This window comes from Rhinoderma darwinii, chromosome 3 (genome assembly GCF_050947455.1).
Source record: "Rhinoderma darwinii isolate aRhiDar2 chromosome 3, aRhiDar2.hap1, whole genome shotgun sequence".
Lineage (NCBI taxonomy): Eukaryota > Metazoa > Chordata > Amphibia > Anura > Rhinodermatidae > Rhinoderma > Rhinoderma darwinii.
This window is the reverse complement of record NC_134689.1, coordinates 6,461,040-6,482,985: the sequence shown is the minus strand read 5'-3', so window position 1 is coordinate 6,482,985 and position 21,946 is coordinate 6,461,040. Positions and strand designations below refer to the sequence as shown.

Genomic DNA, 21,946 nt, shown 5'->3' with positions numbered 1-21,946 from the left:
CCTTTAATATTAATGTTGATGCACTTGCTCTTTCTCGCGGCTTCTGTCACAGACAAATTCCTCAGAAATAAAAAACCAACAACTTTCACTAATCACAGCGGCTATAATTACGATGCAGCAGAGCTGGGCGCATGATTTAGTGAAAGGCAGTAGAGGAAGGAGGAGATGGGGTGACGTTTATATAAGTATTACCTACGGATATTTGTACAGGGATTTACTATCGGACAGCGATCTCCTATAGGACTTGGTATATAAAAGACGGGTATCACGGGCAGCGGGTGACCCCGCACGTCTGTTACATCTTTGTCATCAATATGAAGATCTCAGGCTCAGGGTGTCGGATGAATTTGATCCTCTGTGATTATGTAAGGTTATTATTATATAAGAAAAAGGAACAGGAAACGAGTGCGCTACAAATAACGACTACGTAACAAGCGCGCGTTCATCCGAAAACTCAAGAAAAAAATTACTGCAGAACAGTATGCACCCCACGTGCTGCCATATAGCGCTCAGTATGACACTATAATACAAGAATGCGTGCCTCCATAGGCCTCCCTAAGGCTCCGTTCACACTGCCGTCATGGTTTTGGCTATAGTTGAAACCATGACGGTGGTGCCGGATCCATCACGCAACGTTGTGGTGTCATTTTGATGGGAAGAATTGCGCTGCATGCTTCTCTATTCTTGACGTCTAATAATAGGGAACTGCCGACGAAGGCTTCTGATGGTAGTGTGAACTCAGCCGAAGAAATTGGAGGTACATTAGGGCACCATAGACATCTCTTGGCACCGTGTTACAGCTATATACAACCTGAAGGATATACGGAGCAGTAATACAGTAGTCATAAGGATTAGCCAGAAATATAGAAATAACAATTAACTCCCTTCCCGACGAATGATATATACCTACATCAGAGCCGGGTAGGGGAAATATGGAGCGGGTTCAGCCTGTAAGCCCAACGCGGGAGTGTCGGCTTCACTGTAACTAGCGCGACCCCGCTCGTTGAACCCTTTAGATGCCACGATCAGTAGCGACCGCGGCTTTTAAGGAGTTAGAAAGAGGAGGGCGACCCCTTCTAATGCTTTATGCACACGACCGTGTGTGCCGGCCGGGTCCAGTCCATGATGCGTGGAAAGATAGGCATGTCCTATCTTTCCACGGATCGGAAAGTGAAAACGGACCGAATTCACCCGCTAGGGTGAATGGGTCAGTGAAAACGATTGGGTGTCACTCGGATGCTGTGAGAAATGGCCTGAGTGGCACTCAGTCACGTACAACTGCACTGATAGCACATCAACCCCCCCCTACGACGTGATCAATATCTCCCCATGCCAAGACCCCGTACCCAAGAACCCGCGAGCAGGGCCCCCGTTACAAATACCCACATATAGAATATTTATTAGCGCAGGATCACAAAACAGACATTCCCACGCAGCTCTTTACTCTTTGGATCAGGGATTGAGGGTTAGGCTGGCCATAGACAAACATTAGGCGGACAGATAACCCTCCCGATCCCAGATCCCACAATAAACATGCATTCTGAATGGGCAGGGGGAGTAATCCACGGTCAGGCAGCTCTGGCAGCAACTTATCTCCCCTGAGAACATGAAATCAAACTGCCCGATCCTTCTTTCCACCAAACATCTGCCGTCGGGGGAAAAGTTGGGAGGCCTCCGAGCACATTACATGGTTGGCCGACATTAATATGTATGGCCACGTTTACTCCTGATGTCCTGTATTAGAGACCACACATAAGGAAACGTGGCCGGTGGGAGAAAACGTCTAAAAAACAACCTTTTATTTTTCCCATAATCACATTATAATGACAATAAACACGACCGATAACGTTACAACCATCAGTGATCTTTTAACCCTTAATGAGTTACCAATTTCCTAGAAATTTCTTCCAAAGAAAACGTGGGGGTCTGGTTTATAAACCTATGGGAATTTTAGGATTTTGGGTTAAAGGGGTTTTCCGAGCTTATTAAAAACATTGAAAAGCACCTATACGTGTCTGAATGCTCTCTACGGGATGCCACCATAATGTCAAAGTAATTATTTTTCATTTTCAATGTTTTGCCCAGCTGTTTTCAGAAAAATACCCAAAAATGTCAGCTCAGAAGGAAATGGTAATAATTAAAGGGGTTTTCCAGGACTATAAACATTGATGGCCTGTCCTTAGGATGGGCCATTAATATTACATTGGTGGGGTCTGACTAACGGCAACCTCTTCTATTAGCGGCCTAAAGGGGCTGCGGCACTCCAGCAAGCAACACCTCCTCTGCATTGATTAGGCACAGCGCCGCAGTGGCCGTGTCGGGTATTACAGCACAGTCCGATTCACGCCATCGAAAGCTGCACCCCCTTCAATCAGTTGATTGGCATGGGTGCTGGGAGTGAGACCCCCACCGATCTGATTTTGATGTCCTATTCTGAGATTATATTTTACTAATTTAGTCACTCAAATCTATTGGAGCAAACATCTATAATAAATAACTAATAATAATAAAAATGATACAAGGAATAATCTATTAAAATACATTTTATAAAATAAAAAATATATCTGGAATAAACCATCTAAAATGGTTTATGGTGGGACATAAAAGCAATGCTCATTAGATCCAGTTGACATTGGTTGAAGCCTCAGAGGGACCCAAGGTAAAAGTGGTCCCATATCTTCAGCAAACATATGCCCTGTACCTGGAAGGATGGGGGAAGGGGTATAGGCAGATTTGGGGGCCTCCCGCTTGGATAAGGAGCAGACCTGACTGCGCCCCAGTTGGAAGAATAGACGCGGGTTCTTGGGGTTTTGAAAAACAAAATTGTCTGATTGGGTCAAGGGGCTCAGAAACCAGAGACGACGTATAGTATGACTTACTTAGTTTTAACGCAAAACTTTTATCATGATCTGCCTTGGCCCCATGTCCAGATACCTTCTCTTGTGCTCTCATGGGAGGATCTTCAATTGAAGCCATAAATTAATTTTAAAAAAAATATTCCTCTGTGGACGTTCTTCTCAAAATAACGGCGCCACCATAAAAGTTATAAAGGAAAATAAACTTTCTAAATGCACCTTGAACCTAGTTATAAACTTTTAGTGCTACTGAAGTGACAAATGGATTAAAGACCATCCTGTGTCCTCAAGCCGGACCAACTAAGGGTTGACAATTCCGAGATATCTGCCAACACCAGGCCGAAAGAAACTTCCCCTCTGTCTGGTTCCTCTTGGGCTCCGTTTTGACATTACCAGACTACTCTACACTCTATACTTTCTGCTGCTGGATCAGATTAGAGATTGGGAGTTACCCATGATCTTTTGTATCAAAGACCTCAAATTGGTAAAACGTAGGAGCCCTAATTCCAACACAAGCAGAAACCGGTCTATAAAACAATTTTATTACGCCTTGGAAGTTCTGACCATAATCACAATAAACATGACTGATAAAGATGGTTTTATCAGTGATCGTTTAATCCTTAATCAGTTACCAATTTGCTAGATATTTCTTCCAAAGAAAACGGGGTTGTCTCATTTGTAAACCTATTTTCAGATATCCTTTTAGGAAATTCAGAGTTAATAGAAATGGGACTCTGTTCAGGACCCTCATCTATCAGCGAGTGTGATGTAGGGCTACAAAGAGCATCTCTCTGCTAAATACATGGGTAACTTGGATTTATCTTATCGGTGTGAATCTTACCATTGAGTTGGTTTGTGGGGTTCAAATCTGGTGACAGGTTCCCTTTAAGGGGTATTTGGATGACAGACACTTATGTCATATCCCTAGGTGATGTCTCTGCCCTGGAACCTCCGCCTATCAAGAGAATGGAGTTTCCATGATCCCGGTTATGTCTTTAAGAATGGCTACAAAGGGTGGGAGAGTTGGCCACTAAGTTTTCTTTTATGTCTTTTATGTCTTTGTTTCGTAGATCAGATCTGAGAGTGAGAGTTAACCATGATCTTCAAGATCCCGGACCCCACAAAATATAACTGGGTGTTGCAAGATCATGTTTAACCCTCAGTCTCTGATCTGATCCTGTAAGACCAGGTTCAATTACAGATTTAGGGTTTTATTAATTGCCTTATTCTTTTGGCTTTCTGAGCCAGCTGCATTTTGAATTAATTACATTATAGTAGCTAAACTATTAATGGTGGGTCTATCAGCAGAGTGCTCTGAATTTTGTATGCAGCTCTAGAGGTGACTGGAGTATAATATATAGTAGAACTCAAGATTTGAGCCACATTTTAGAAGGTTTCATTTAGAAAACAGCATCTTTGTCCATGTGAACCCTGAAATGTTTTATAGACCTTGCTGGATCTCATACCACAAATAATTTCCACCAACAAACCAGTTTTCCTTCAACCGATGTGATTCATTATTTTGCTGATGAAGTAAAGCCATAAATCTGTGGCATTGTTCACACGACACATCAAATAAACGAAAAAGCCTAACAACGAAGACCGCGATTATAAAAGCAATTTGCAGTTTCAGGCTCGGATTTATTTTATTAAGGTATAGTAACTAATTAAAATACAATAATAAAAAATTGGAGGTTTTCTTATCCGATAATGAACCCATATAGAAGTATATGCGGAAACGACACGGGGATCAGGGCTTCAAGGACGTCTCAATCAAGATTTCTCTCCCATGGAAGTCGTCCACCACTGGGCCCTTCTATCTGAACTGCAGGGTTGTGAGTATTTGGTCTTGAGGCCCTTTTACACGGGCCAATTATCGGGCAAACGAGTGTTCACAGAAGGCTCGTTCCCGATCATTGCGCTGTGTAAACCGGGCAACGATCAGCCGATGAATGAGCAAACGAGCGCGATCATCGTCTGATCGTATCGTTTTAGCAGCCTAAAATATTCTGGTTGTCGGCAGCACATCTTGGTGTGTAAACAGGGAGACGCGCTGCCGACATGATAGAAATTAATGGGGACGAGTGATCGTAGTAGCGCGCGCTCATCCCCATACTAGCATCTTATGAAAGGAGCAAACAAGTTCGTTCTTGCGGTCAATATCGGGCAGTCTTAGCGTCGACGTGGGCCGTGTAAACGAGCGCTGATCAGCGAGGCAGCTCGTTGATCGCCACTCGTTTGCCTTTTTCACAAGGAGCTTGTATGGGGATGATCACTTGTCCCCGTACATTTTTATCATGTCGGCAGCACGTCTCCCTGTGTACACAGGGATATGTGCTGCCGAAAACGATACGATCAACGAGCTCGCACATGGGCTGATCGTTGCCCTGCTTGCACCTGTTTAGTTCTGTGAATGCTCGTTTGCCCGATAATTGGCCTGTGTAAAAGGGCCTTTAGTTGTTGGGCCCAAGGGGCAATATTGAGTGTGTTGACTTTATCGAAGACGGGGGGGGGGGGGGGGGGAGTGGGGGTGGGTTGTAGAAAAACGCTCAAGACTTTAGGAGCTCCTCAGCTCATCGCCAGGGGCAGCCACATAAAAAGAGATTGTCCTAATGCAACACGCGTTTTAATCTCTTATCCTAAGATAGAAGCTGGAGGCCTCATTAATAGTATTGACTAATCGGGTGTCTGCTCCACTCTACCAATAATCGGACTGTCTCGTGGAAAACTTATCAGTGCAGCTATTTAGCCCCGTGGCCTTCAGACCATGAATGGGGCGATAAACCTGTGACCCTGATCACCTTCTTCTGCAGCCTCGTATCTGCCTGCATTGTGTTTATATAGGAGATGTATAGGGCGGCTTATCTGTGAAGAGTGCATGAGAGGATTAGAAAAAAATTGAGGACTAGTACATGTAGACGTTAGATAGTTATTGGCCAACACCGGCTCCATTATTATTAGGGCTCAGCTTGGCCAAACAAAAGGATTATCTTTCTATGGGCAATGTATGTCTATTATATTAGCACTGTATGGCACAATTATCTGAGTACAGAAGAGGCTGGACGCTGCTGCAGGCTTAAGGGAAGCCGACATGACCGTCCTGGTAGGGAAAGGGTTAATGTTACGAGGTCAGGGAAAGTTGAAGGAGCTGAAGGAGGGACGGGGAGGAGTTAAGGGGGGCGGGGGGGCCGTTACTGCGCTTCCCGCTGTTTCTCGGCATTGAGCCGGAAGCAGCGGGAGGAGTAACACACATTAAGCAAAGCTCCCCGTTGCCCGGTGTTTTAGTAATGGCAGAGGCCCTGATTTTAGAGCGGCTGCGCGCCGCTGCTGTGCACCACGGTCCCGGATGGCTGGAGGAGACCGTGGCTGCATTAACGCGGATCCCGGACGCCGTTTCGCCACGTCGGGCACGGCGTTCGGGGTCTGTTGTAAGGGACAGGCTCCCCTCACCCGGCCCCCCTACGAGCATGGCTATGGCGGCGGGGGGGGAGTCGGCAACAACCGCTCCTGCGCTGGGCAGGCAGAGAGCGGTGGCAGGGGTGACGGCGATGCAGGCTGTGTCGACCCGTCCCTCTCGGCGGTCCCGACCTCCAGAGCGCCTGAGTCCGGAGGTAGTCCCGCGGACACGGCGTCGCAGAGGGAGCCCGATCCCGGACGCTGCAGGCCAGGCAGCTGGGAGGACCGCCCCTTCCCAGGCCCTGCGTCCTGGCAGGAATCCCAGGCCGCGACGGGGTCCGGCGGTAAGCAGGGAGTCGCAGGCTGGGCTCCCTGTCACCCCTCCCCCATCAGATGGAAGATGTCGAGAGCAAGGTACGGCCGCCCCGCATGGTGATGTTCCGGCCAGGGGGCAGGCTTCGTCAGGATCGTCTAGACGGACGACTAGATCTGCAGCGACGTCGAGGCAACAGGTCCGGTCGGAAGTCTGGGTCCCGGCGGTCGGGCGGCAGGTTGCCGGCCCATCGGTCAGCGCGTCCTCATCCCCTTTCCGAAGAGGTCGTTGGGAGGGACAGTCGTCGGCGAGAGAAGAACTGGAGGAAGGTGAACTGGACGTCTATCGTCGAGGTCAGGATGGTCCGGCTGACGGGAACACAGCGCCTGTGCAGCCCGGTGAGTGTATAACTCCATTATTGTCTTATCCAGCGATTTTTATGTCGGGTGTCGGCGGGGGGGCTGCTAGCATAGCATCGGGGGCCGGTAGTGGCGCGGGCGGACGCGACGGAGCGGGTTTGGCAGATTTAGTGGGTTGCTTACGGGAGCTGGTGGGGCGCCTGGATAGGGCCGCGGCGCCGGTAGTAACGGAAGTGTCCCCTGCGGTAGTTTGGGAAGGCCCCAGGGAAGTGGGATCGTTGCAGGCGCGTCCTGTGGTGGCGGTTAGAGAGGCGGTCGCGGTGTCGGTGCAGACTGAGGCACAGAAGGACGGCGATCGAGTGCGCATGGACGATCGTGCTCGGGGGGAGGTGTATGTTTGTTTTGAGGGTCCGTTGGGGGCGCATTTAAAGCAGGAGGTGCGTGATCGGATCTGGAAAGATGAATATGTTGAAATTTTTTCTCTCTTGCCGCTGGCTAAATTCAATTTGGATAAGAGCAAGCGGGATGAGAGTAAAAAGGACGAGGAGGAACGGCGGCGGTATAGGCTTATCCCGCAGACGTTCGTTAATTGGTCGCAGGCGTTCGCCATATTGGCTAGTGTGATAGGGGAAAAGGCGCCGGAAAATTGTTCGGCGTTATTTTGTTATTTTGATGCTATTGGGGAGGCTCATAGGGCGTATGGGGGCCAGGCGTGGCTGCGATATGATGAGCAATTCCGTCAGCGGAAGGCGGTTCGGCCGGCGATTCGGTGGGACCAGAAGGATATTGCTCTCTGGTTACGGGTTACGGCTCCGGTTAGGCAGCCCTTTCCCGGGAGCGGTGGCCAGGGAGGCCAGACTAGTCAGAGTGGACCAAGCGGCGGGGGAAAGGCGGGGTTTTGCTGGCAATTCAATGAAGGCCAGTGCAAGTTTGGGGCCACGTGCAAGTTCAAGCACGTGTGCTCCGAGTGTAATGGTGCATCACACGGGGCGGCAAAATGTCTGCGGAAAAAGAGGTCCGGGAACCAGCACGGGGCTGGTCAAGGGGGTGTCGCCGGTGAGGGTGGAAAGGATGGCCCCTTATCTAAATGAGTATCCGGATAGGGCGGCAGCTAAGTTGCCTTATGAAGGGTTTAGTGTTGGTTTTGTTATTCCTCCGCCTCCTTATGAGGTTCCGGTTACGCGGAGAAATTTAAAATCGGCTTACTTGCATGCGGAAGTCGTGTCGGAAAAGTTGTTAAAAGAAGTTTCGTTGGGGCGCATGTCGGGGCCATTTGTGGAGTCGCCGGTGAAAGATTTAGTTGTGTCCCCTTTGGGTATTGTCCCTAAACGCGAGCCCGGAAAGTTTCGTTTGATTCAACATTTATCGTATCCCAAAGGTTCGTCGGTAAATGACGGGATTGATCACGAGTTGTGTTCCGTAGTTTATACCTCATTCGATAAGGCGGTGGGGTTAGTGCGGGCTGCGGGTCCGGGGGCGCTGCTAGCAAAAACCGACATCGAGGCGGCGTTCAGGTTGTTGCCGGTCCATCCAGAAAGCCAACGGCTGTTGGGTTGTTTTTGGAATGGGGCCTTTTACGTGGATCGGTGCCTTCCGATGGGGTGTTCTCTTTCTTGTGCATACTTCGAGGCGTTTAGTAGCTTCGTGGAGTGGGTAACGAGGGGAGTATCCGGGGTCGATTCGTTGATCCATTACTTAGATGATTTTTTGTGCGTTGGCCCGGGGGGTTCGCCGGTTTGCGGTAACTTGCTTCATGCCCTGCAGAAGGTGGCGAGGGATTTTGGGATCCCTTTGGCGCCGGAAAAAACGGAGGGCCCGGTAGCGACGATTTCTTTCTTGGGAATCGAAATTGACTCGGTGGCAATGGAGTGTCGGCTCCCGGCGGATAAGTTGGGTGCTTTGAGGCTGGAGGTGCGACGGGCTTGTAGAAGGAAGAAAATGTCGCTGAGGGAGCTTCAGTCGCTGCTGGGGAAGTTGAATTTCGCCTGCCGGATTATGCCGATGGGGAGGGTGTTTGGTAGAAGGTTGGCGGCGGCAACGGCGGGAGTGCGGGCGCCGCATCATTTTGTGAGGCTCAAGGAGGAGCACCGAGCTGATCTTCAGGTTTGGGATGACTTCTTGGGCCAGTACAATGGTCGCTCGCTATGGATGGCCCCAGCGCAGGATACGAGTGATCTGAATATTTTCACGGATGCGGCTGGGGCGGGTGGCTTTGGAGCTTACGGGGGAGGTCCGTGGTGCGCAGGTCAATGGCCGGCTAGCTGGGTGTCCAGTGGATTGACGCGGAATCTGGCCCTGCTCGAGCTGTTTCCCATCGTGGTGGCGGCTACCATTTGGGGGGACAGACTCAGGGATAAGAAGGTCCGTTTTTACTGCGACAACATGGGGGTGGTGCTTGCCATTAATAACATCACGGCGTCCTCTCCTCCGGTAGTTCAATTGTTGCGACATTTAGTGTTGGTGTGTTTGTCGCTGAACGCGTGGGTGGTGGCGGTGCATGTACCGGGTGTACGGAATTGTGTTGCTGATGCTCTTTCTCGCTCGCAGTGGGACCGGTTTCGGCAATTGGCCCCGGGAGCGGAACGTCTCGGTTTGGCGTGTCCGGATCATCTATGGGATCTGGTATCGGTCCCGTAGAGCAGCTGTTACAAAGGTCTTTGGCGCGCACGACGTGGAGGGCTTATGCTGCTTGTTGGAGGCAGTGGGAGGAGTGGGTAAGAGAGTTGGGTGATGTCAATACGGATAGAGACAGGTTGGTGGCACTTTTGTATTGGTTAGGGGATGCCTGGGAGGGGGGGTTTTCAGTAGCGAAGGTGAACCGGTTTATATCCGCGGTGGCGTTTGGGCTTAAGTTGCGGGGCTTGCGGGATGTATCGAAGGAATTTCTGGTATCGCAGGCTTTGAAGGGGTTGCGCAGAGGTAGGGTGGAGGCGGATAGTAGAAGGCCGGTGTCGTTTGCTTTGCTGGGCTTGTTGGGCGGTTCATTGGCATCGGTATGTCGTTCTTCAGATGAAATGGATTTGTTTCGGTTGGCTTTCTCGTTGGCGTTCTTCGGAGCATTTAGAATAGGTGAGTTGGTGTCGCCAAGTACTAAACAGGCAGGGGGGCTGAGATCTGGGGAGGTGAGCCTTTTTGCAGATCGGTTGGAGGTATGGTTGCGTAGATCAAAAACTGACCAATTAGGGAAGGGAAAACTGATAGTTTTGTTCGCTCTCCCGGGGTCGGTCATGTGCCCAGTAGAGTGCATGCGGGGTTTTACAAAAAACAGGGGGTCTCCAGATTTGCCTTTGTTACGTCATGTGGACGGGTCGTTCTTGTCCAGGTTTCAGTTTGGAGCTGTTTTTAAAAAATGTTTGACGGCGGTTGGGGTTGCGGCAGGCTCATATTCATCTCATTCCTTCCGGATTGGCGCAGCAACGGAAGCAGGGCGCTGGGGGTTGGATGATGAGGGGGTGAGGCGTATTGGTCGTTGGGAGTCTAAAAGGTTTAAGTCCTATGTCCGCCCCCATATGTTGTAATTTTGTTGTTTATGCTTGCAAATGTTATATGGTGGTGCCTAACTGTGTTTTCCGTTTCAGATTCGCCTCCTGGTCTGGTGTGGTTGATGGGTCATTCGTACGTGCACTGGGGGGCTTTGAGGGCGGACGTCCGCCCGGATGGTCGCCAGTTGCGCATTCCGCGACAGGATGCGGTTGTGCATTGGCTGGGGTTTAGAGGTATGTCGTGGAACAGGGTGTTGGCGGAATTCCAGACATATGTGCGGCTTGATAGGGTTCCGGAGGTTTTAGTGTTGCACGTGGGTGGGAATGACTTAGGAGTCCGCCCTTTTCGTGAGTTGGTGCGGGATATCAAACATGATTTGTTGTGTTTGTGGGTATCTTATCCCAAGTTGGTGGTAGTGTGGTCGGACATAGTCCCAAGGAAGCATTGGCGGTTAGCTAGATCGGTGGAGAGAGTCAATAAGGCTCGGATAAAAGTTAACCGGGCGGTGTCCCGTTTTGTGGCAAAGAACGGGGGCATTTGCGTGAGGCATAGGGATTTGGAGTCAGGATTGGGGAATTTCTGGAGGAGTGACGGGGTTCATCTGACCGAGGTTGGCATTGATATTTGGAGCTTGGCTATAGCAGAAGGCATAGAAAGGGCGGTGGTGGTGTGGAGGAACTCACAGGCTTAAGGTGGTCAAGGCCTGTTTCGCGGTGGCGGGGGGAGTCCTTGAGGCCAGTCAGTACAAAATGGTGGGGGGGTCGCATCGGGGGTATGCGTCCCCCAAAAAAGGTACATGGTTGAAGACTTCATCGGGTGTTATCCCTTTGAAGTGGTCTTCTGGTAGAAGGTATGTCACTTGAAGGCTTCATCGGGTGTTATCCCTTTGAAGTGGACTTCTAGTGGTCGGTATATCACTTGAGGGCTTCATCGGGTGTTATCCCCTTGAAGTGGACTTCTAGTGGTTGGAGCCATCTGCAGAGGTGAACGGTGCTTCCGAGCTGGTTTACGGCTGGAGGTAATTAGTGGTTTGCAGATGGCTAATTCGGTGTGTTCTTGAAAGGAACATCTGAAGGGGCTTCAAGGACTTCCTCTGCTCGGGTTAATGTTAACGTTTAATTGTTATTTATGATTCTGACCCATGTTGGGTCATGTGAATTATTAGGAGGAATTCTCTGGTGGATTCCTAACTAGTTATCCGAAAGTTTCGGATTTAAATTGTTTTTATAAAACTGTGAAATTAATAAACGGCTGCTGTGGCCATTTCACATCCAACCTCGGTGTCATGTGTCGTTACTAAATGGGGGTGGGGGATAGTATGGTTTAAGGTTAACACACGACTCTACCTAGGCAGGTCATGCAGACACCAGCTTTATGGCACTATTAGGGGGGTAATGTATTGTACTATTAGGTATGGAACTATTATTTGCATGGTCCTATTGTGTGGTTATTGTATGGCACTCACTGACTGCATACACTATTTGGTAAGCACTCCAAGGGGATTTTATATGGAAGTTGTACGGCACACGTGTATGGCACCATCTATCTATCTATAAATACAGGGCCGGCTCCAGGTTTACGTGGGCCTTTGGGCGACACAGACTTAGTGGGCCCCTTTGCGAGAGAACTCATGGTGGCAGTTAAAACAGCAGAAAATGGCAGTTTGTGCCCCCATATATACAGTGCCCTCTGTAGATAGTGCCACACACCCTCTCTTGTAGATAGCGCCATTGGGGCACCCTCTAGGAGTGGAACCCCCAGCCAGAGCATTGCCGAAGCTCTGGCCGGGGATTCCTCTTGTGGAGGAGCCCCTGACGTCAATGTCAATATATGGATAGTCACCTCAGGGGCTCCTCCAGGAGCGGAATCTGCAGCCAGATCGTCGGTAATGCTCTGGCCGGGGATTCCGCTCCTGGAGGAGCCATGATGGCAGCGGCAGTGTAAAGCACTCGGTGGCCGAGTGGACCCCCCCAAAAGCTTTGGGCCCCGGCACTTGCCCGGGTTTGCTGGGTACCAACGCCGGCCCTGTTTAGAATATAAAACATACACACTTATCGATTCAGAAGTGCACAGCTATTATTGAGTTAAAGTACGGAAAATGTGCTGTTGTATTTTTACTTGGTATGTACTGACCCTGTATTGAAGAACTACTCAACCAACCGCTATACCAATTCCTATGCCCTGTGCCAGTCACTGCAGTAATTGCCATTCACGTTAGAATATAATTTAAACTTATTACTCTCACCACAAAGCTCTCCCCAGTGCTGCACCTCCTCACATCTCCTCTCTCGTCTCTGTCTACCACCCTACCCGTGCTCTATGTTCTGCCAACGATCCAAGATTAACATCCTTCATAATCCGAACCTCCCACCCGTCTCCAAGACTTCTCTTGTGCTGCACCAGTTTTCTGGAATACACTACCCCGGACAATAAGACTAATTTCCAACATTCACAATTTTAAGCGTGCCCTGAGAACATCTTTTTAGACAGGCCTATCTGACTCTTTCCCTTGGCCCCCTTATTACATTAGTCATCAGAACCGGACCCCTTCATTCAGCAGTATCCAAGGTTGCCACCCGGCCGGTGACCAGTATTTTTAAGGCCAGACCTCATAGCAGGCCGGTATTTTTCAGTTGCCATATTCTCGGCACATGCACAATATACACACTTTGCTTTCCCCTCAACTCCTCCTCCACTGATTTTGGTGCGGGCAGGTAGCGGGATGGACGGAACAGGAGGTGGAGTATAAAACATCTCCTGTTCTGATGGGAATACGATAGTCAGGGGGCCAGGTGTAGTGAATGGGCGGCCGAGCAACAGCAGCCTGTCATGAGAAATATCCGTCTTACTCCATTTATCAGGCTGCTTTGCTCTTTTCTGTTTTTAACATGGAAGTCTATGGAGAGGGGAGGGGGGGGAGAAAGCTTTTGATAGAGAGACTCTGCTACACCAAGCACTTTGATACTGTTATATCTAATAAGGTAATGCTCTACCCCTGTTCAGAGTGAGGTAATAAATCAATTAGTCACCTCCTCTTCTCCCCTCCCCTCTCCATAGACTTCTGTTTGTGAGGTTGGAGATGGGTGAGGGATTCTTAGAGAGAGATCAGAGGCTGAGTGTAGAGAAGGGGGAGGAAAGCAGCCTGAGAAGTGAAGAAGGAAGCAGAATTCTTTAATAAAATACTTTTACTATTCGTTTATAAAAAAATATATATTTTTTTTTTATAACGGGAGATACACTTTTACTGTGAAATCACACCGTGTTAAGCCACGCCCCCAGCCGCACTCCATTTTCCCTGACCTGTATTTTTTTTGTTGTGACGAAGGTGGCAACCCTAGCGGTATACCGCACACTCCTTTCACTTCATGTTGGTCATACACAGATACTGGCTGGTGGCCGGCTGATGCAGCTTTATGTGTCCTACCCAATACCCCCCAACTTTGAAGTATTGTAAAGAGGGACAACATATGCGGCGTGCGAAGTGCCCCCATATAGTATAATGCCCCCATATCTGCCCTCCGCACCCAGTATAATGCCCCCTAGCGCCTAATAAAAATAATAAAATGAATATGCCCCTAACCCCAATCCCAAGATGAGTGGAAGAGATCCATTTGCTCTTCCGGACTGTGCCCTGGTGCAGACAGGCACGATGATGTCACTGCATCGCACCTGTCTGTGCCGAGCCGCTCACGGCCACCCCTGGATTAGTGCTGACGGGGGTCACAAAAAAAAGGTACTCTTAACCCCTTCAGGACTCGGCCAGTCTGGCGCAGTAGTGGGAAAATTGGCCCAAACTGGCCAGGGGGTGGGCAGCGAGGAAGCACAAGGCCCGCTGTCCTGGGTTGCGAATCCCAGCACCATAATGGGGGCATAAACTTGTACTCTAAGATACGAGACATAAATATTGCGGTTTCTGGGGCGCGTCAGACGAGACATCACAAATTCTTCGACGTTCCTTTGTGTTTGAAGATAATTTGTCGTTTCTTACTGTAAACTGATTTACTGCGGCTGCAAAACGCTGCAAAGTCATAAGTGACTAAATATTATTTTTTTGGTCTTACTACTAAGGAACCCCTCAGGCTTCAGATCATGACTAAGCGATGAATTCTTAAAGAGCGATTCCTCCTGAACGTCTGATATCTCTTTGTGTCGAGCTTCTTGGTTGTCTGGGTGACAGACAATATGGCCGCCATCAGTCACCCAACTTCTGAATGGCTACACAACATTACAGGATGAGTGGATGCAAAACTAGTTAGATTCACCATTCATGAGTCTGGGAAAGTCGGGTGATCAATATTTCGTTTAATAGAACCGCAGGGTTCCGGTTCCTGTGGCGGTAATAATGTTAAGATGCGTCAATTTTATGGTTGTGTTACGCTTGTATTGAACAATATGGCGGACATATCTAAGCTTAGTTGCGTCCCCCCCCATCAAAATGGACTATTATGGTAGCGGTCACGATACAGAATGCGATACACTATTGGCGCCAACTCTCCGGCCATTGTCCTGGTCCTGCATCTATCCAGTCCCAATGTCCCGTGACATGGACTATAGAATACGAAGATGAGCGGTAGGACCCAGGACAGCAGAAGAAATATGGAGACAGGTTCCTGTTTTAGGAGTAACACAGCGCAGGTCAAAGTCGCACTCCGACGCAAGCGACTCTTGCGACTTTGTTTTTTTAAAACTGGAGTTAAATTGTAAAATTCGGACCCTTGCGGCATATACGACATATAAACAGTCTCACTAGGACGTCGATCGTTGCGTTGCGCCGGTAACGCGACCGCCAATTCAATATTGACACTGCACGTCCATAGATATAAAATTCAAATACTATACAAATCCCACTCCCCGGAGCTGGAGGAACAATGGTGTCTCATCCGTAGTGTCAGATACTCGTCACTTTAGCTCCCTGTGAACCATCGTACGAGTCGCGGTAAATACGGAGCAGTTCTGGGTGTGGCGACTTGACTGATTGTCAAGTTCAAAGCGCGGTTTAATTCCCGAGCTGTCATGTGACGGTAATAATAGATGAACGCACGGCGAGGAATGTATCATTCAGAGAACAAATCTAAATGATACATTGCTGAGGGCCATGCTGCTACAGGAAGGACTTGTCTGGTCAGGCCGGTGACTAGACCAAAGCACAAGCAAAAGAATAAAAAAAGGATTTACCTTTAACTTTTTTTAATCATTATTATTACTCCAATGCATCAGAAATAAAAAATAAAGCAACTCTGCAAATAGTTTTGATTAACAATCTCCTACCGTTTTGTGTATACAGCTGCTATGCAGACCTATGTGTCTCCATGGTAACAGACTACAAACAAACCCTGTGTGTAGTCTGATCCTGCAGTCACTCTCTGATCGTGAAGTATTGGTGGGAGAGGTGAGACAAGGTTACAGAGCCGGTGCGCGGTTCCGATGCACCACGGACACCATCGGCGCCAACGGAACCCATTGACTTTAATGGGTTCTGTCGTGTTTCCGCCAGGTTAACCGTGGTATTATAATAGCGCGTTAAGGGCCAGATCTGCGATGGAGGCCCCTAACGGAGCCTCCAGCGCAGATGTGAACGAGGCCTTTGGGCAGTAACCATATTCATGGGGATACTGGATACGGCACCATCCAACGTAAATCCCATCCCTGCTCGTTTATAGGACTGTGCCCTGAGCGTCAACTCTTCTCGTCCCAAAGGTGCCAAATTGCTTCTCTCGGGCCCCTCTGATATCAGCCTTGGGGGGGGGGGGGGTCTAAAAAAAAAAAGGGACTACAGCTCAAAACGAGTGCCGCACCACCACCGATCCGTGTAACGCAGCCTATTGCATATCCTTCCACCTTGTGCCGGCACCAGATGATTCGCGGACTCTTAGTCATCCCATACGGGGCCGGGGATATGAAACGCCAATGGGCAGCATTTTGCGCTATGGCTTCTCCCTTCTTTTTTGGAGGCTGCGGTTCTGGTCTCGCTCTGATCTTTTGCGCCGATAAACTTTAACCTACAACCACTTCAAAAACTCAGACTGCAAACACTTAACCGGCGCACGGCGGCACATCCTGCATCTTATACTAATAGGGTCATTTACGGAAACCTCTGAAGGAAACCAAAGACGCTAGGAAAATGTCAGTCGCGTGTTATTTCAATGGGACAGAGGAGATAAGCGGCTGCCTCATGTGCCGCTTATCTCCTCAGGGAATGCTAGGATATATTTATGATGTTTGACCAGTGGCAGGACTGAGGCTTTACCTGGACCAAAAAAAACATCAGATTGTGGTCGATTCCCATCAAAATTAAAGTTTTTTTCCTCTAACAAGTGTATATGGATATTAATAAAGTGGCGGCTGCTCGTTGGTGATCTTCATCGTTCCATTAAATCAGCGCCAGGATCTCATTGGTTGGGACGATGAAGACGGAATAGACCACGGCTACTGGTATCTCAAGCTCTATCAGCCCCAAGGCGGCCCATTATAACCATACAACGGGGATGCTTTTTATTACGCCCGTCATGGAGTCATAGATGTTGAAACCAATAAGAAATTCCTAGTGATCTACTATTTCACTAGAGCGGATGTCCAGGCTGGGTTTTTTTTTTCCCTAGAAAATCTACACTCCTCTCCTGAAATCCTCTGTGCTGCTGAGGACTCTACTCTTTCCACTAGACCTCTCAGTCTTCGCTCTCACACAAATCTTTATTCTGCTCCTTACATCATGACTCTGCCCCTGTTACATGCAGCCCTGTCCTCTAACATCACCACAGGTCACTGCAACCTACAAGATCAGCATACTTTCCTGAAGTACTCTGTGCTGCTGGGGAACCCTGCTCCTTACGGTGTAGGGCTGATGACACTGTGCCTGTCACATGCAGCTCTGCCTCATCGACATCACATGAGAGGACTGGCCACTGCAACCTACAAGATTAGCATACTCGTCTCCTTAAATACTCTGCGCTGCTGGGATTCCGGTTCCTTACGGTGTAGGGCTGATGACACTGCGCCTGTCACATACAGCTCTGTCCTCACTATCAGCATCACAAGAGATCTGGTCATTGCCCCCCCAATCAGCATGCTCGTCTTCTGAAATACTCTGTGCTGCAGTGCATTTGGCTTCTATTGAAATCATGGATGTGTCAGTCCGCTAGAGCTGTCACACATGATGAAATCCAGTGCAGCGCTGTTTATAAATCCGGCCATTCCACAGCCTGGACCCCATAGCTGCCCCTTTGTTACATTCTATGGACATCTTTATCTTTCTTCGCCCCCCCCCCCTTCCCATTACCCAGGGTGATGGATTATCCAGTGACCGCCTGTGCACAGGGTGGGATGGCAGCGCTGGGATCAGGGGGCATAGGGGAAGTTCAGGAGAAGAATGCGGGATCCATCTGTGGAATGTGGAGTTACCTCTGGCGCCCCTCGCCTGCTGCTAAGGACAATTTTTTTGTAAAATTAAACTTAAGGACTTAAGACAATATCAAATTCAATACAACACTTTCTTAGATATATCTGCTCCTAGGAAAGCTGGGTGACAACTATTGCAATCCATTACAGGTCAGCCACTGCAAATCCAGACTGATTTGCCACTCAGGGCTCCGGTAAAGCTGGGTGACATCCTTGAGGGATCTGTAATGGCGGCCCCATTGGTTGTCACCCAGCTTTCCCAGAAACAGATAGAAAAAAACGTCCAGGATGTATATAGGAGTCAGTCAACAGCATCACGAGCCCTTCAAACGATAAAAAAAGAACCGAAATACAAAACATTTATAGCAATTTCTTATTTCCAAAGATGAAAACCACTTATACCATCCATTACAGTGTCCACGGGGGTTGTCACCCAGCTTTCCACACACCCTGAAAGTCTGCATTTACATTATTCACCCGCTACTTCTCTCCTGTTGCTCTGCCTGTGCATGTGTCAGTCTTCACCGACAGTCTGGCATTCTATTCCTCTTGGAATTGTAATGATAAAATTACAACATGATATAAATGAAAGCCTGTGGTTATAATGAGAACGTCGCCTGTAGTCCGCAGGGCCTCCTGGAATAGCCCTTTAATTGTTGTTTGCATTGGTATTATCGTTCATTACCGGGTTGTTACTGATTATTATCGCTTACTTTTAGAAATATTTTATATGTAAGCCGGAAGTTGTAAACGCAGGGATGTCAGGAGGCGGGGGGTGGAAATGAACAAAAGTCTTGTCGCTTACACCCACTACTCACTTAATGGACGGTTAATCCATGAAATTGCGCTGGTTTATAGGTCTCATTACTAATCGTGACTAATCGCGAGGTCTTTCTTTAAGCGCAGCTTGTTTTAGGATCCGACATTCCTAGTTCACTTGGGTGATCTTAGGATCTTACTACATCCAGATCTATTATTAGTCTTCAGTGTATTAGTGATATGAGTGAGCTCCCCCTAGTGGAGGCTGCTGGAAGTCTGAATTTTGGATCTCTGATTTAGCCTACGTATTCTTGAAACATAAGAGGGCTTTGCAATACAATGTTTGTCAAAATAAAATAATGTCCTCTCTCCCTACAGCGCCCACTAAATATTGCAGCGTCGCTCATTTTGTAAATAGGCCCCCCCTCCGTTATAGTCTGTGCAATATTCGGGACATTGGTAGGTTGCACGGAGAGGATTTCATCGGTGACACTGCTGCAGTAGGAAAGCCCTGGCCATAGGAAAAAGCCTCTCTGTGTAATGAACAAGTGTCCCGTATATTGTACAGACTACGAGAGGAGGGGTGCCCATGTACGGACTTGAGCCGCTGCAGTTTTAAGCGGGTGCCGTAGGGAAGGAAATTTTTTTTTAACAAACCCTGTATTGCAAAGCCCTTTCATTAGTCAGGAATTAAAGGGCTAAACAAAAAAATATAGATTCTGGAGAACTCCTTTAACTCAACCTCCTTAAAGGGATTGTCCAGTTGAAACAACCTATTGAGAAAATATGGGGGGGGGGGGTTCTCTGTTCAGGATTCTCATCTCTTCGCCAGAGTGGAGAGCGGTTACATAGAGCGTCTCTCTCTCTCTGGAGGACCCGTCCTGTCCTGTATTACACAGACAACACAATGATATGAATGGACACTGTGTAATGCTCCATTCCGCCTGTGGTGGCGCTGCAGGGAAACTGAACACTTACTGGCAGGTTTCTCCACAGATTACAGCTGATCGCTGGGGGTCCTAGAAGGGGGACACTTCGTGATTGGCTTATTGTAGAACAAACCCTTCTATCAGGTAGGGAATTTCCAAAGTGAAGAACCCCTTTAAGGATCGGAAGGTGGTCACCTGGTCTATGGCTGACTAAGGAGAGGTTATAGACAGGTCGTTTTCTACATTGATGGACGTTGAGGACACCTGCCTGGAACAGTCCCAACATCTAGTCCATACAGATTAGGTCATCGGACAGACATCCGCAGCGTCTGGCATCTCCTCTATACTTGCCCTGATCACTGAATTTAGCGAACATCTATGTTTTTATTATATGGAAACTATCAACAAGTTGCTGTTGACGGATCTGCCAGTCTTATGTGTGCCCATTGGGAACAATGATTTCTGTTCTGTGAATGGGTTGGGAGCCTGAAAACACCTAATTCAGGAATTATGTGTTCATCTGTTTATCGCTTCAATGTGTTCACGAGCATCAGGGGATTTCTTTAAGAGCCAACCTGTCCTGGGTACCCCAGGTAATTAAAAAAAATCAATGGTAAACTCCGTCAGAAGCAGCTAACCTGCTTGTTGATGGTTTCCACGATAATAGTAGATTATTTTTTTTATATGGATTGTAAAGTGAACAGAAAAATACATGAAATAAAAAAAGATGCAGCTCTTGATATTTTCTGCATAGATCAAATATTAATCAAGGGTAATTTTATTTTTTTTTCACTTTTTTTCTTCCAGCCAAAATTGGGACCACCCCCCAAATAACAAGTTTGTTCCCATCTCTTCTAGGATTTCAATAGAAACAGCCTGTATATGTTTGTAGTTAAATATTTTATCTCTAGTTTTGACAGGTCATTGCCTTCACCTCGACACATTGTTTGTGCGACGCCTGACAGGAGAAGACTGGCATTGAGGTGAAAGGCTCCCAGGAGTTGAGGCTTCAAAATCAACACGACAAACTGCAAAGACGAAACCCATAAAGAGCATCGATGTTACGGGTCCTCAACGATCACCCATCATTTATAGCACCGGTCTCCTCATATGGGGCAGAGGTACTTTTTGGGCCCCATCAGGCTCCAGATGTGACTGCAACCTCTACACCCCCCCTACTGTTACGCCCCTGACTGTCCAGATCTATTTCCTTCTTACCATCAGCAGTCTGATACCTTTTGCAGGATCATAGATACGCACAGTATACACGTGAGGCCAGGGATCGATAGGGATTGATGGAGACTATATGATCCCGGGGTGCGGGGGACTCCCATAAGGCAACTTTTGCACCATTCGAAAGAAAAAAAAACAACTATAGCGAGACACATAGTCGCTTCTGATCGCAATTAATGCCAGTCACGTTGAATTCGGCATTCACTACTATTTATGTGCAGCTTTCTGCGCCTCCACCTGACCTCACATTCGCATGGCAAGACTTATTGTTGTCTTCTAATTTCCCCATCAGCTTATCGCACCATATATGGCCAACATTGGCCTGGCACAGGTGGGTATACGGCACATAGTACAAGCTCCCCGAAGGCGGTTAACTCACCGTCCGCCAGGCTCTTCTTGTTCGTCTTCCTCGCCATGGTGAGCTGGACCTGGTGCTGGATCCTCATGGCTTTCTCCAGGTCTTGGCGGCTAATTTTCAGTTTGTCCTCGGATGGTAGTGCCAGGCTGGAGCTATCCAGGTCCAAGAAATGTTCCTGGCTCAGGACGGTCTTGATGTACCCCTGCTCGACGCCGGGGGAGGCGAGGACTGCCATTCTGGATCCGTGGGCTCAGGATCCCTCCGGAAAGCGACTGCGGCCACCTGTAGGCACACTATATCCTTGTGCAGACTTCTTCCCTGGAGCGGACACCAGTACAGCACACAGCTCCCAGTATACGGCTCCCAGTATACACCTCCACACACGGCTTCCTCACTTAGTAACTGACGGGACGCCTCCCCCCCTCTATTCCCAGCCTGGGATTCCTCAGATAACTGAGGGGAGGTTTTAGTGTCCCTAAGGTTCAGGGTTGGGCGCTGTGCAGGAGGAGGAGGTGGGAGGAGAGGCAGATACTACTGGAGGTGCACAGGACAGACCCTGCAGGATTAGGGAGGGGTGAGGTGCGGCTCAGCTGTGGAGATCACATATCACGTTATGTGCACAGTTGGAGCAGCTCCAGCACAATGCATTTTCCTGTGCGCTGTGTTGCGGTTTATGGTGAATTTTACGGTGTTAACGGACAGAGAAGACGTGTCGAGCAGCGCAAAACGCGTGAGGCTTTCATCATCACCGATACCTCCCAAGCGTCCCTCTTTTGTAAGAATAGTCCTTATATTTGTCCCAAGTGCCTCTATCCCTGCTCAATCCCTCAATCCCTACGGTCGGGATTTTTTAAAATCTGCAGCAG

General features: G+C 48.6%; 1 protein-coding gene across 1 annotated transcript in view; it reads right to left on the bottom strand.

Moving 5' to 3' along the window:
- PKP2 (plakophilin 2) overlaps positions 1-21,508 on the bottom strand; it is a 68,278-nt gene extending 46,770 nt beyond the window's left edge. Inside the window, exon 1 of the mRNA XM_075855764.1 lies at positions 21,102-21,508. Within this exon, the coding sequence (XP_075711879.1) occupies positions 21,102-21,315 (214 nt within the window). The 5' untranslated portion in view covers positions 21,316-21,508. The remainder of the gene's footprint in view (positions 1-21,101) is intronic.
- Between the last annotated feature and the right edge of the window lie 438 nt (positions 21,509-21,946).